This window comes from Siphateles boraxobius, unplaced genomic scaffold (assembly GCF_051911475.1).
Source record: "Siphateles boraxobius isolate OS27281-9 unplaced genomic scaffold, OSU_SipBor_1 130, whole genome shotgun sequence".
NCBI lineage: Eukaryota > Metazoa > Chordata > Actinopteri > Cypriniformes > Leuciscidae > Siphateles > Siphateles boraxobius.
Window position 1 is genome coordinate 4,366,514 of NW_027508734.1, and position 14,635 is coordinate 4,381,148.

Consider the following 14,635-nt stretch of genomic DNA (forward strand, 5'->3'; position numbering starts at 1 on the left):
ATTTAATAAACATTTCTCTGATCAAAACACTTTCAAATAAAGTTATTTAGAAACTTAGGGGGCTTTTACACTGGGCCCGTTTGCTGCGGTCCGAGCCCAGGCGCGATTGTTCCCGGCGCCCCCCGCAGCGTTGGTCTGGTTTCATACTCAACTCGATTCTATCCAACTCTGGTGCGTTTGCGTGCATCTTACGTCATTCCAAACGTGCACGGCGCATGATAGAAAACACGACGCAGGTCAATATATTGTGTTTTTTTATTAATTTGGTGCTATTATGCATAGCTGAGTAACAACGCAGGTTAAGTATGTGTGTGTGTGTGTGTGTGTGTCGCATAAGCTGTCTTTCTGCTGCTTGCAAATGGACTCTTTTGAGGAGACAGTGGATTTCTATTAATTTGTTGCCCTGATTGCACACACTATACGCGAATACACTGCAGACTCACTCTTGCTCGTATCCAGGGTAAATCTTCATCTCTTACGTGTGTTTTATTTAACAAGATACATCATAATCGGCTAAAACGCATGCGCAGGACACTTTACTTCCTGAACAAGTGCGCACCCGAGTCTGTGTTGCTTTCACATGCACGCGAACCGCAGCACGGTTCGGGAGCAACCGAACTGAGACCACCTCCTCCAGGTTGTCTCGGGTTCGGGACCCAGTGCGCACCCGGGTTCACATGACAGCGTTCACATTAGCGATTTTTCATGCGAACCGTGCCCCGTTCCGAACTAAACTGCCAGTGTGAAAGCCCCCTAATTTAACACTGGAGTTTGTGCTGTAGAGTAAATGCCGCTCCATCTGAAAGCAGGTGAAGGCGATTTACTACTAATCAAGGAACCGGCTTTACTGACGAGATGCGCATATCAATATCGTGCGATATATCGACCAGCCCTACCTCCAGACATGTTCGGTTCATTCATGAGCTTCTGCTCTTCAGATTATCTGAGATGAATGAAACCGTCTGTGTAGATAACAAGACTTGATAATTTTTTCTCAGTCAGACCGATGTCAGGAAATAAATGATGTTACAGTAACTTACAGAACCTCAGTTTCTGTTCTCAAGGCCTGAGAATGTCAGTAGATTTTCAGACTATTTTTAGACTATTTATAGACAAGAAAAGTAGTTTTTTTAGGCATGGTTTGTAAGAATTACAAACCTGCGCACATATATTCAAACACACATAACTTTAGAATCAATTCTTAATGCGCATGTGAACGCCATCAGCGTCTATCACAGGTTCACATTTAAAGTCGGTTTAGAGAGAACGGTGTCGTCTTAGCGGCCCCTAATTTAATAACAAATGATCATTTAGACGGAAGTGAATCAATCAAAACTAACTTTAGCTGGAAAAAACTCAAGAACCACTATAAAACTAAACCAATCTCTGTTACCTTAAATTATATGTTTATCTCTGTAAAGCTGCTTTGAAACAATCTACTACCTGACATAATAAATTGTCAAATTTGATTTTATTCAAACTGACTCTGAAATTATTTTCCCAAGTAGATTAAACGGATTCGTATGTCACCACAAGTTTTGCGTCAGATTAGTGATGACTAATATTTGGCACTAATTCAAGTCTATGTGTATTGCAAAGACAATAAATGAATTTCCGTTTAGCGCAATTCAAAGTGCTGCTTGACCAACCTAAATCTGGGTGTGTCTTACTTCTGTTTTAATTTAATGTTACTTCTGTTTTAATTTAATGTTACTTTAGATAAATGTACGAGGGAAATCACGGCATGGCCAATCAAAAGCTTTTATAAGACAAGTAAAGTTGGTTGACTTATATCTACATTTACATTTTCATTTAGCTGACGCTTTTATCCAAAGTGACTTACAATTGCTATATATGTCAGAGGTTGCACGCCTCTGGAGCAACTAGGGGTTAAGTGTCTTGCTCAGGGACACATTGGTGTCTCACAGTGGATTCAAACCCAGGTCTCTCACACCAAAGGCATGTGTCTTATCCATTGCGCCATCTCCACCCCCAATATCTGTAGTAGTGGCCATACCTCTGCTGAAGTAAATGTTAATTTAATTTCAAGCGTATGTAATCACGGGGGCTATACCAAAGTATATGTGATTGTGTAAGCGTGAATAAGACCAATCTCAGGTATATAGCAATTGCCTCTGTTTGGTGACCGAAGCTGGCGAGCTTGTTTATGTGAGACCCGCGTTAAACAAGGTGTGAGGACCTCTAAGCGACATAGCTTCCTAATATGAACAGTAAAATATAAGTAAAGAGTTAAATAGAACAATCAAATGTGTTGCTAAACTATTATAGAATTGACCAATAACCAATTGACAATCTAACTTAAATTCGAGGTCATGATAATAAAGATATAAAATGGAGTCAGATAAAAGCTTAAATGGAATTAAATTAATTTGCCATGCGGAAAGACAGTAGCGCTCAGAGACCTTCACCCATTAAAGGGATACTTCAGCTCTGGGAACATGAATGTGTATTTAATATTGGTCATTTATATAGTAGAAATGTGAAATTATTTTTGAATTTGGAGTTTTCTAGACTGAGAAAAGCCAGAAAATGTATTTTTGACTCATGTGTATGAAAGACAACAACTCCCAGAATGCACTTGGTTTGCTGCCCTTACGAGGCCACTCCCAAACCACGCCTACCGGTTACAGGCGGCAGTATCCGAAAAGTTTGATCCAACTAGGCTTGCTTTGTTACATCGTGACTCTATAAATCGTGAATTAGATACATTTCCATCGATGTACAAACAAAACCAGGAAAGGACAAGAAGTAAGTTTCCATCATTTTCCGATAAAACATTTAGAGCGATGTAAACAATGGCTGCGGGCTATCAACCACCCGAAGTTTGGCGAGGACACCGATATGGAAAACCTGAAAACCCGTAGGATTTGCAGTCGCCATTTCAAGCAGGAAGACTACGAAACGAATGTCCTTGGAATTAAGAGAACCACTCTGAAGGACACCGCAATCCCGTCGATATTCAGATTTCCAGATGACGAACAGCCTGGGCCCGGTTGCATAAAGCACCTTAAGTTTTTCCCTTAAGTGTGGGACTTAAGGCGTGATTTCCCCTTAACTAAGGGAATGATTTAAGGGTGTTGCATATAATCCCTTAATGAGTTCTCTTAGGTAAGGGAAACCGTTAAGTGTTTCACGGCAGCGATCCAGGTTTGCCGTTATAAAAATCTATCGTTGCCATAGATACGCTCCTATACACATTAACCTAGGAGCTTTAAAACAACGAATAGCCTAAAGAAATGGATAAGGAAAACAAAAAAAGAAAGCCAAACTGGACTGAGGATGAGAAGTGTATTCTTCTAGATGAATATGGGAAAAGAAAAGGAATTTTAAGAAGCAAATTGAATCCCGTCATAACTGCTGGCAAAAAAAATAAACAGTAGGAGGAAATAACCGAGAAAATTAATGCACGGAACTTAGGAGTAAAGAGGACGGTTTCAGAGGTAATTAAAAAATATGAAAACATCTCTGTGGGGGCAAAAAAAGAAATAAGCATTCATAAGAGGGAGTCCAACAAAACTGGTAAGAAAAAAAACGCTCTTAGTTTTTTCTCTATTTTCTTCGCACGCACCGAGAGCTAACGATAACAAAACTGTAGGTGGAGGACCACCGCCAACAGAATTATCAGAGACAACTAAACTGGTCCAAGACATCCTTGGGGCGGACTCACCTGTCCTGGCTGGCATCCCTGGCGGCTTAGAGAGTGAAGTGACTCAACCAGAGGAATGTAACACGGAGTGAGAGAACATTATTGTCTTAAATTAAATAAAATGTATCTCTATGGGGATAAACGATACGAAAATCACGACAGGCGTAATAAAATATTTTTATTTGTATATAAATATAAATTTTGATTGGTATTTCTTTGTTTCACGCGTTAGACCTTTCCAGCAATCAAAGCAACACCGACAGAGCGCCAGCAGTACGCCAAACCAGGCAACAAAGTGAGTTATTTATTAGTTAACAATTATTTTAGTTTTGTTAATTTGACTTAGAACAGCCCCAATATTATTTATTATATTATATTTCATAATTCCTCCAAAACACTTGTGAATTGCAGAAAGACGCAACTACCCTCTCCAGCCTCTACAAGAGAAGAAGTGCTGGAACTGCAGAGAGACGTCCTACAGCTACAAAAAACAAAGCTGCAATTGGAGATCGAAAAAATTAAAAAGAAGGAAAATCAAGACCTTTACAACATAATTCTTAACAACAAACTGTTGCAACTACAAAGTGAAGGGAAAATAACAAAAACATCACTTGACGAATAAATATATTATTATAAATACATTTTATGACATATCTGAAAAGTTTTGTATTTATTTATGTAATTACAAGGACAAATATATTAACAAAATTCCAATAATAATAGCAAAATACAATATAGCTAATATATTTATAAAATATTAATACTAAACAACACTAGCCTATAAATTATAATTTATAAATCATTACATTAACTTGCAACTGCTAACCTACTATATACATTGTATCATTAACATTAATAATAATTATTGTAATAGGCTAATAATACATTTTATTAATAATATTACTACTGCTGCTAATATATATATATATATATATATATATATATATATATATATATATATATATATATATATATATTAAATATTAGCCTACAACTATTGGTCATACTAGGCCTGCTAATTAAAGAATGCATTTACGATGGCATCTCTGACAACAAATCCAGCCTGTTGGAAATCTTGCTGCAGAAGATTTGCTTCATGAGCCTCTTCTGCTTCATTACCCTCTTCTTCGAGCTCATCTTCCTCTTCGAAGGCAGAATACATCTTGGACATGTTAAAAAGAACAACGCAGGCGACAATAATTTTGCAAGCCCTTGGAGGCTCAACGCGCAGTTCACTGTGGAGACAGTGAAATCTCCGTTTAAGCTGTCCGATCGTCCTCTCAACTATCGACCTTGTGTGAGTCAACGCACTGTTGTATCTTTCCTACAGGACCAAAGAATAACCATAATTATCAACAAGTCAAAATACATTTGAATACACAAAAAAATATCAATAAGTTAGACAACATATGGCCTATGTTTTTACGTTCAGTTTATGTTTTTTTAAAGTTAGTAAAGAGGATTTTTTTTTCAAGTCAGTTTAATATCAAGTTGATATAATTTGTACATCTTAGTTGTCTGTAACATTATTAAATACATGCCTGCGCAGCGTTAAGGCAATTCATGAAGGGCGTCATGAGCCATGGTCGGCAGGGGTAACACTGTCACCGAGCAGAAGACCACCGTGCATTCCAGCTTCAAAATCTCTCCCGATCTTACTCTCTGTCAAAATCCTAGAGTCATGTGTACTCCCTGGCCACGATGCAACGACATTTCTTATTCTGCACAGATGGTCACACACTAACGCACATTAACAGAATGGTAATTTTTCCTGTTCACATACTGCTCTTCGTGCGTGCGGGACGCTTGAATTCTGACATGTGTGCCGTCAATTACACCACTTATTCGAGGAAACCCCGCTTTCCGAAAAAAAGAGGTTTGAATGACATCAAGTTCAACACCAGATGGAAACGTCACGGTTTGGCTTAAATGACGGCAAAGGGCCCCTGCAACCCGGTGAATAACTCTACTGACGGACGACTTATGAACGTGGAAAACATCTCCCACTACAGACTGGAAACTCCCAGTTGCAAAGAACCGAAGTGCTATAAGTAACTGAAGCACAGAGGGTAGTGAGTGGTTGCGCTGGGTAACATGGCCAAGGTCGCCTTCCAGTTTGTCAGCAATTTCATAGATTCCGCGGCGATTAAATCGATATTCTCGAAGCAGTTTTTCATCGCTAAGATGATCCAAAGGGTTCTCCCTATCCCTAAAAATTCTTCTTGGCACATAATTATCTTCAATGGGTTCCATAAAGTCAGCCATGTCGTCTTTTTTTTGTCCGCGTTACTCTTAAGGTAAAGTTTTCCTAACCTTAAACTGTACTTAGGAAAATGACAGTTAAGGGGCTTTATGCAACACTTAACGGTTTTTAAGGGATTCCTTAAGTGAAAAAACAGCATTTAAGGGAAATTCTAAGTGTTTATGACGTTTCACTTAAAGAAACCCTTAAGTACCATATAAGGGCATTTTCTGCAACACCCTTAAGTTTAAGGGAAACATAAGGGCGAACTTAAGGGAAAATTACACTTAAGGTGCTTTATGCAACCGGGCACTGGGCCTTCTGGTACTAAACGCATTCGCCTAGAGGTAAGACTCGCTAATACTCGACTCTGTTTCTGATCACACAGTAGCCTACATATAGTGTTGTAGTTGTTAGCAGTAAAACAGGAAAGTTAGCAAAGTGACGTTAGATAGATAATTACATATTAGTTGACTGTTATCAAAGTAAAGCCACAGTTCTGTAAAACTGTGTTAGTCTATTTATGCTAACGTTACCACACAAGCAAGTTGCTGTATGTTTGGAGATGACTGCAGAAACAGATACATTTGCGAGATGAACCCCTGATGTAGTGCAGACTAGAACAAAATAGTGTTAATTAATGTAAGCTTAAAAATAAAATTGACACTTATGTCGGTCAGAAATCTCAATATGTATATGTTAGAGGTATTTCCTTTTTATTTGGGCAACGAAAAAACCTGCATTGTTTTCACTTCAGAATAACTTTAGTTTATTGAAATATTATGTAACGTTATTGAACTTGTCATTTCAGACTCCAATTGCGTCTGCTGCGTTAGTGTCGTTGGAAGAAGAAGAAAAAATCCTGCTGACCTCAACTCCGGTCAAATTTCCGGTCTCAGTCCAAGAACAATTTGTAAGTTTTTGAATAACCAACATACTTCACATCATATTCTTTCTAAATGAATTCTAAAGCAACTGTATGACTTTTTTTTTTTTTAATCTTTTTTTTTTTAAAGTCACCATGCCTAAGTACACCTGGGGGCCTCAATACCACCATCAGCAGCATTGAAGCTTTAGGTGAAAATGATGAAAGCTATCAACCTGGGTCAACCTTCACCCTCACATCAACATCATCATCATCAGATGATGAAGGTGAAAAGGACTGGAATGAAAAGAAGATAATTGTCAATGAGTCAAGCCTCATGTCACTCTTCAAATTTTGCCAGATGTGCGGGAATACAATTTCGTCAAAGACTATTGTTGACGTTGGTGCACAGAGGAAGGTAGATTGGACATGTCTTGGGGGCCATACTGGGACCTGGAAATCTTAGGGGAATGCCAGAGGTGAACCTCCTTGCAGCAGCAGCTGTTCTGTTCAGAGGGGGCACATACACAGAACTCTCAGACTGGTGTAAGACCATGGGTGTCCAAATGATGGGACAGACTACATTTTATAACATCCAGAAGGTATACTTGCACCCTGCTATTGAGGAAGTGTATACTGAAAAACGAACAGAACTCTTGGCAAGAGTGTATTTAGAACAGGAGGATGGAAAGAGGCTACACTTGACGGGTGATGGCCGGTGTGACACACCAGGTTTTAGTGCAAAATACTGCCACTATACGTTTATGTTGGATGACACAAAGGAGATACTCCACACAGAACTTGTGCAGGTAAAATTATTATAATAATGGAAAATTACAGATGATATTTGTAAAATTAGGATTACCGGTATGATTCAAACTTGACTCTTTAGGTTACTGAGGCCACCAGCTCTGTTGCCATGGAACCACTGGGTTTCAAAAGGGGCATGAATGAGCTGATGGACCAGGGACTTGACGTGGAGGTGATGGCCACAGATCGCTCCACATCTATTCAGAAAACAATGAGGGAACAATTTCCTAATGTCCAACATCAGTTTGACATCTGGCACACAGCAAAAGGTATGTATTTGTTTAGTCCCCCTTGTACACACACAAACCTCCACACTTCTCCAGCCCTACCCCGACTGACACCTCATGGTCTCAGTCTTCACCCCCCTCACAGTTTTGCAGCCATGATGCACTCAGCCAGTGTATTAGTGTAAATTGTTCATTCAAGAAAACCATGAACATTTCAAACTTCTACACTAGCACAGTGCAGGAAGTCTACAAAGCTCTTTAAGGGGCAAAGTGTGAAAGACTAAGGTGTGAATTTGGACCAATAAAAATTAAAAAGACAATTGTTATTGTTTGACAAAACTTGTGCTCCATTTACTCACAGGTTTCCGAAAGAAGATGCAGAATAAGGGGAAAAAAAAGGGCAGAGAAATCATCCATGCATGGACCAGGTCAGTGTTGGTTTGTAATCTAGCAGACTTTACATTGGTTTGCAATATTCAAAATTACTAATTGTATTATCTTTTATAGGTCTGTCGTAAACCATATGTGGTTTGCCTGTGCCACAAGTAAGGGGGACGTCGAGGTAAGACATTTGATTCTAATTTGATTCTTTTTTTGGAAGAAAAATAAATTCTACACTTAAGATTAATATTTATTTTTTCATACAGGCATTGAAATGCCGGTGGAAGTCCATTACACACCATGTGTGTAATGAGCATGAGTGGACAGATGAAACCGGAGAACAGCATCGTTGTGACCATGCTCCTCTAACAGCCCAGGAGCAAAAGAAGCACATGTGGATGAGAAAAGATTCATTGGCATTTCAGGACCTGTCTTCGCTGGTCCTTGACAAAAGGCTTCTGCGAGACATGGAAAAGATGGCCCTGTTCAAACATACAGGTGAGAATAGGTGCCCTTGTACACTTATCTTTCAAAATCATAATGATAATGTTTTAATTTGTTGTATCCCTTCTCCCTTTCTCATTTTAATTGCCCACAGGCCCACTTGAAGTCTTTCATAGTGCACTTCTAAAATACCTCCCCAAACGCCAGGCATTCTCATTCCAGGGAATGAAGGAGCGATGTCACCTTGCAATCCTGGAGCACAATGAGAATATTGTCAAGAGGAAGCAGGACACAACCCAGACAGGTATGTAATTATGTGTTGTCTGTGTAATATAATATCAAAAATTACAATGTTTAGAGCCAAGGGAACGATCAGACAGGACAAAATCAAATCTTAGTTCAGATTTTATATTTAATTATATTTCCTATCATTAACAGGACAAGCACGGTTCAACCAAGTCTTCTGCAAGAGATCCAAACAGTGGGTCTTGAAGAAAATCTTCACACCACACACCACCCAGTTTATAGACACACTCATCAAGAGGGTCATGGATAGAAGACGCAACCCGAACATTCAATTTACCATACAGACCTCCTCACTTGCCCTGGCACAGCCTGCACTTCCACCCAACATTGCACCCGTGCCTAAACCATCAAAGGAGGCTGCCACAACTTCTTTCCAAAGCCGCTTCTAAGACCGACACTGATAGCACCTTATCATAGCACTCATGGCACCTTCCTCAAATTCATTCTGCTACTCCTTCCTGAGTTTTCTTACTGTCAAATCAGATTTTGCCACCGCTGATTATATTTCCTTATTTATTTTTTAGATTATAATTTATTTATTTTCGCCTTTGTTTATATTCTGCAGGACATTTTTTGTTTTGTATCTCCTTATTTATTTAAATAATGTACCTTTGACTATGGCAGCAGAATAATTTTTGTGTGAATATTAATAAAAAAAAATTCTTCATCTTACCCTATACTCCTGTGTACACTCAATTTCTATATTATAGACTTGTGGAGGGAGGCTGAATGGTTACTGTCACTGATTTTGCTGTAATTACTTACTGTACACAAACTACCTGGATTATTTCCCTTCTTGGAATTTATTTTGGATTAAAAAAGTTAGCCTAATGAATATTACACAATTTAGACTTTCACATTAAAAAGATTATTCAAGGCAGGACCATGTAGTATAATAGGCAAACACATTCTCTAATGTATCAACTCTAAAGGTTTTTAACAAGAACCACAACCAATGTGAGTTATAAGTTTTAATTGAAAAAATAAATAAATAATAAATCACTTTTACACTCAAAGTTCTTCCAGAGCTTCAGCAGTTTCTATATAGCCACTGTATTGCCCGTCAGGAGCTGGATATCTTCGTCTGATGTCCTGAACAACACAGGTTGGCAAAACAATACGATAGCCTTTCCCCAGTCTCTCGCCTTGCAGGACCCATTCCATGAAGTGACGGTAGGCTGTTAGACGATATTGTCTACAAAACAGTAAACACAACGTTAGCAATGCAAACTATTTTCAAATACAGTATAATTGCTAACGATGTAAATATAACAACAATAGCTCAGCTGACTAACGTTACGTGGGAAGCACGTTGTGATAATACCTGCCTGGTGTCCAAACTCTGTAAGTTATATGTCGTCATAGTAACAAAAAGTAAAAAAACAAAATACTCACTTTACACTTAGCCGTCCGTTTGTCCCTGTGGGCTTTGGCTGGCGTTTCCAATTTATTTTCGGGATCCTGAAATAGGTTTCCAGGACCCCCCTGTCCATATGTGGTTGAAAACTAGGGTGCTCAGTTACGCATGCCGTTTCATCAGCGGATTCAGCGATCTCTTCCAAAAGAAAATGGCATCGCTGAAATTCGCGACAGCAATAGGACTCTCTCTCTGATAACATAGGCGCACATCGAGAGCACTGACACCACCAGTCCGCCCCAGCTCGAGTCTGCCCGGGCTCTTCCTCCTGACCGCCAAGCAGGTCTTGCTGCTCTGCTGCAGCAGCTGCTCCGACCGCCTCTTGTTCCTCTATCAACCGTAACTGTTCATCACTGTATTGCGGTTCATACAGGTAGCCGTGAGCATCCGATTCTCTCAAAATATCTTCGAAATCCCCTTCTGCCATTTCTACTTCAAAACTACCTTCCGCCATTGTGATTAATCAAACTTTCTCCACAGAGCAAGAGCCTGTTAGCTTAGCTACAGAAAGATGGCTGACACTATGTTTACGTTCTGTGAGTGAGATCCCGCCCAATATGGGCGTGGTGAAAACATGCGGAACTAGCTGCTCAAACCTGCTGTAGTTTTAAGCCTCTGACCAAAAAATCCTCCGATGACGCAAAATGACGATTTTTGCGTCATCGGAGGATTTTTTCCAGATTAAAAATACATAAATCTCTCATCTCAGGGGGATATGAAGGGGGGAAGCACGGTAATTCGAAAATACTACTGGTTTTCTACTGATACAAAGCTTAATGCTAAATCCTGAAGTAACCCTTTAAAGGAAACCGGCTTTGGGTCGAACAAGACGGGCTTACATGACAGAGCTGAAGCCTCAAAACACATAAGAAAACCTCTCAGGTTTACGACTGTAACCAATGTTCCCTGAGAACAGGGAACGAGACACTGCATTGATTGACGCTATTGGGGAACGCAGTAATCATTTTTCCTCCAGTCAGTTTGTGTTTTGTCTCTCTTCTCAGATTTACCCACATCTACAGTGACTGTGACACCAGACAGTCCTGTAGTCACTGGAGAAACAGTCAATCTAAAGTGTGTGATAAAGTCTGATCACAGTGACTGGAGATATGAGTGGCATAAAGACAGTGTAATATTACAGACGTCTGAGCGTTACACTGTAAACAGAGACACTGTCACTATCAGAGGAGCTACTGAGTCTGATCAGGGTCAGTACTGGTGTAAAGGGCAGATAGATGGAAGACCAAACTCATCAACATCAAGATCTGCTGTTTCTCTATCAGTGAAGGGTGAGTTCAACATCATTGTCCTCATAAACTCTCTATGATCATGATCACACAACCAATCGAGAGACTTTTACTCTCATTCACACTGCTGATAAATACAGTTGTCACTCTTCTTTTTATTTGATTATCTCTGTTCTTGTGTTACACACTATTTGAAGTAAAAAAACAATAAAACTGAATGCAGAGGTCTGGAAATCCTAAGACCCGAGCTTTGGTTTGGCTTGGATTTTAGATTGAATCAATATATTCAATCAATATAATAACCAGATATTATCTTTGAACATTAAGATCTTTTTGAAAAAATTAAGTCCACATATGTGGGCACTCGGTCTGTATTGTAACGACCGAGACAAATCAGACACAATTATTTGTACATTTTACATTTACATTTAGTCATTTAGCAGACGCTTTTATCCAAAGCGACTTACATTTGAGGATTAAACCAAGCGAGTCATCGTGGAGAGGCAAAAACAACGCAAGAAGTGCTCAGAATACAAAGTTCAAACATTGCTCAGAGTAGCATAAACCAGACAAGCGAAGATTTCAAGACACGGAGTGACGTGGGCCCTTTTGGGCTCGTTGAATACAAGACGAGCAGCAGCATTCTGGATCAATTGTAAGGGTTTAGTTGCACATGATGGAAGACCAGCTAGAAGAGCATTGCAGTAATCAAGCCTAGAAATAACCAGGGCCTGTACAAGAAGTTGTGTTGCATGCTCAGTTAGGAAAGGCCTGATCTTCCTGATGTTGTGCATTGCAAACCTGCATGATCGAGCTGTCTTTGAAATGTGGTCTGTGAAGGTTAGCTGGTCATCAAAGATTACTCCAAGATTTCTGACTGACCTTGATGGGGTGATTGAGGATGAGTCTAACTGGATAGTGAAGTCGTGCTGTAGTGACGGATTGGCAGGGAGAACGAGAAGCTCAGTCTTTGCCAGATTGAGCTGCAGGTGATGTTCCTTCATCCATGCCGAGATGTCCGCCAGACAGCTAGAGATACGTGCAGCTACTGTGGGATCGTCTGGTTGAAATGAGAGGTAGAGCTGGGTGTCATCAGCATAGCAATGGTAAGAGAAACCATGTGCCTGTATGATGGGTCCCAGTGATGTGGTGTAAATGGAGAAGAGGAGGGGTCCAAGGACTGACCCCTGGGGAACCCCTGTGGTCAGTCGATGTACTTTGGATACCTCGCCTCTCCATGCGACCCTGAATGACCTACCTGTGAGATAGGACTCAAACCAGTGGAGGGAAGATCCAGTGATGCCCAGTGATGAGAGGGTGGACAGAAGGATCTGATGATTCACAGTGTCGAAGGCAGCAGACAGGTCTAGGAGAATGAGAACTGATGATTTGGAAGCAGCTTTGGCGATCCGCAGGGCTTCTGTGACTGAAAGTAATGCGGTCTCGGTCGAATGCCCTTTCTTGAAGCCAGATTGGTTAACATCCAGCTGGTTATTCAGAGACAGGAAAGATGATACTTGGTTGAAAGCAACTCGTTCAAGTGTTTTTGCAATGAAAGGTAGGAGAGAGACAGGTCTGTAATTCTCTAGAAGTGATGTGTTTAAAGTTGGTTTTTTAAGCAGTGGGGTTACCCGAGCCTGCTTAAATGCTGTAGGAAAAATGCCAGTATGGAGGGATGAGTTGATGATGTGTGTGAGTGCTGGTAGAAGTGTGGGAGAGATGGCTTGAAGAAGGTGTGAGGGGATGGGGTCTAGAGGGCAGGTGGTAGGATGACTGGAGAGGAGAAGTTTAGATACTTCTTCCTCGGTTAGAGGAGAGAAGGAGGAAAGAAGGTTATTGGCTGTGGGAGAGGTTGGACTAGGTTCCTGTGTGTGTGGAGGAGAGAACTGACTGCTAATGGTTTTTGTTTTGTTAGTGAAGAAGTTAGCAAAATCATCAGCAGTTAGCGAGGAGGTGGGTGGTGGTGGAGGTGGACAGAGGAGAGAGTTGAATGTCTTGAAAAGTGTTCGTGTGTTAGAGGAGGAGTTGATCTTGTTGTGGAAATATGAAGATTTTGCGGCATGAACATCAGCAGAAAAGGAAGAGAGCAGAGATTGGTACATACTCAGGTCAGATGTATCTTTTGATTTGCACCATTTCCTCTCCATTGCCCTGAGTTTAGTCCGGTGTTCCCGAAGAACCTCAGATAACCAGGGGTTAGAGGGGGTAGCGCGTGCTGGCCTGGAGGAGAGAGGGCAGATAGTGTCTAAAGAAGAAGTTAATGTGGAGCATAAAGTATCCGTTGCGGTTTTTCACATCTAGAGTTGAGAATTGTGAGGGTGAGGGAAGAGAAGATGACACAGCAGAGGAAAGACGGGAGGGAGAAAGTGAGCGCAGGTTTCGTCTGAAGGTAACTGGTAGGGGAGTTGGTGGAGTGTGGATAGTGAGTTGTAGATTGAAAGTAATGAGGAAATGATCTGAAACATGGAGAGGTTTCACCAAAATGTTGTCTGTGATGCAGTTGCGTGTGTAGACCAGGTCCAGTTGGTTGCCTGACTTGTGAGTACCTGTGGTGATGAGCCGATTGAGATCGAATGAGGCTAGGAGAGAGATGAAATCTGTAGCATACGGCTTCTCTAGATGAATGTTGAAATCGCCAAAGACTACAAGTGGAGTGCCGTCCTCAGGGAAAGAGGACAGCAGCACATCCAGCTCCTCAACAAAGCTTCCCAGTTGACCTGGGGGGCGATAAATGACTACAATCTCGATCTTAAAGGGAGTTGTAAGTGTAATAGCGTGATATTCAAATGAGTTGTTATTGCATAGAGAGGAGAGAGTTGAGTATTTCCAATTGTTAGAAATGAGAATACCAGTCCCCCCACCCCTACCAGACTGGCGAGGGGTGTGAGAGAAAGAGAAGTTGTTAGAGAGAGCAGCAGGGGTTGCTGAGTCTTCTGGACGGATCCAGGTCTCAGTCAAGCCCAAGATATTAAGAGTTGAAAGAGATGCAAAGGCAGGAATGAAGTCAGCTTTATTGACTGCTGACTGAC

The 14,635-nt window shown here is 40.7% G+C and overlaps 1 protein-coding gene and 1 long non-coding RNA gene across 2 annotated transcripts in view; both read left to right on the forward strand.

Annotated features, from left to right (window-relative positions):
• The first annotated feature begins 3,019 nt into the window (after nt 1-3,019).
• Nucleotides 3,020-4,190, forward strand: LOC143736495 (uncharacterized). Its single transcript, XR_013203455.1, has 3 exons — nt 3,020-3,755; nt 3,900-3,962; nt 4,079-4,190. It is a non-coding gene; the product is annotated as an uncharacterized LOC143736495 (long non-coding RNA).
• A 3,054-nt stretch (nt 4,191-7,244) lies between these two features.
• The window catches only part of LOC143736438 (basement membrane-specific heparan sulfate proteoglycan core protein-like), a 386,240-nt gene continuing 378,849 nt past the window's right edge, over nt 7,245-14,635 (forward strand). The window contains exons 1-9 of the mRNA XM_077227135.1: nt 7,245-7,583; nt 7,667-7,853; nt 8,173-8,239; nt 8,319-8,373; nt 8,459-8,690; nt 8,791-8,940; nt 9,075-9,181; nt 10,564-10,698; nt 11,336-11,648. Coding sequence (XP_077083250.1) covers nt 7,245-7,583; nt 7,667-7,853; nt 8,173-8,239; nt 8,319-8,373; nt 8,459-8,690; nt 8,791-8,940; nt 9,075-9,181; nt 10,564-10,698; nt 11,336-11,648 — 1,585 coding nt within the window. The remainder of the gene's footprint in view (nt 7,584-7,666; nt 7,854-8,172; nt 8,240-8,318; nt 8,374-8,458; nt 8,691-8,790; nt 8,941-9,074; nt 9,182-10,563; nt 10,699-11,335; nt 11,649-14,635) is intronic.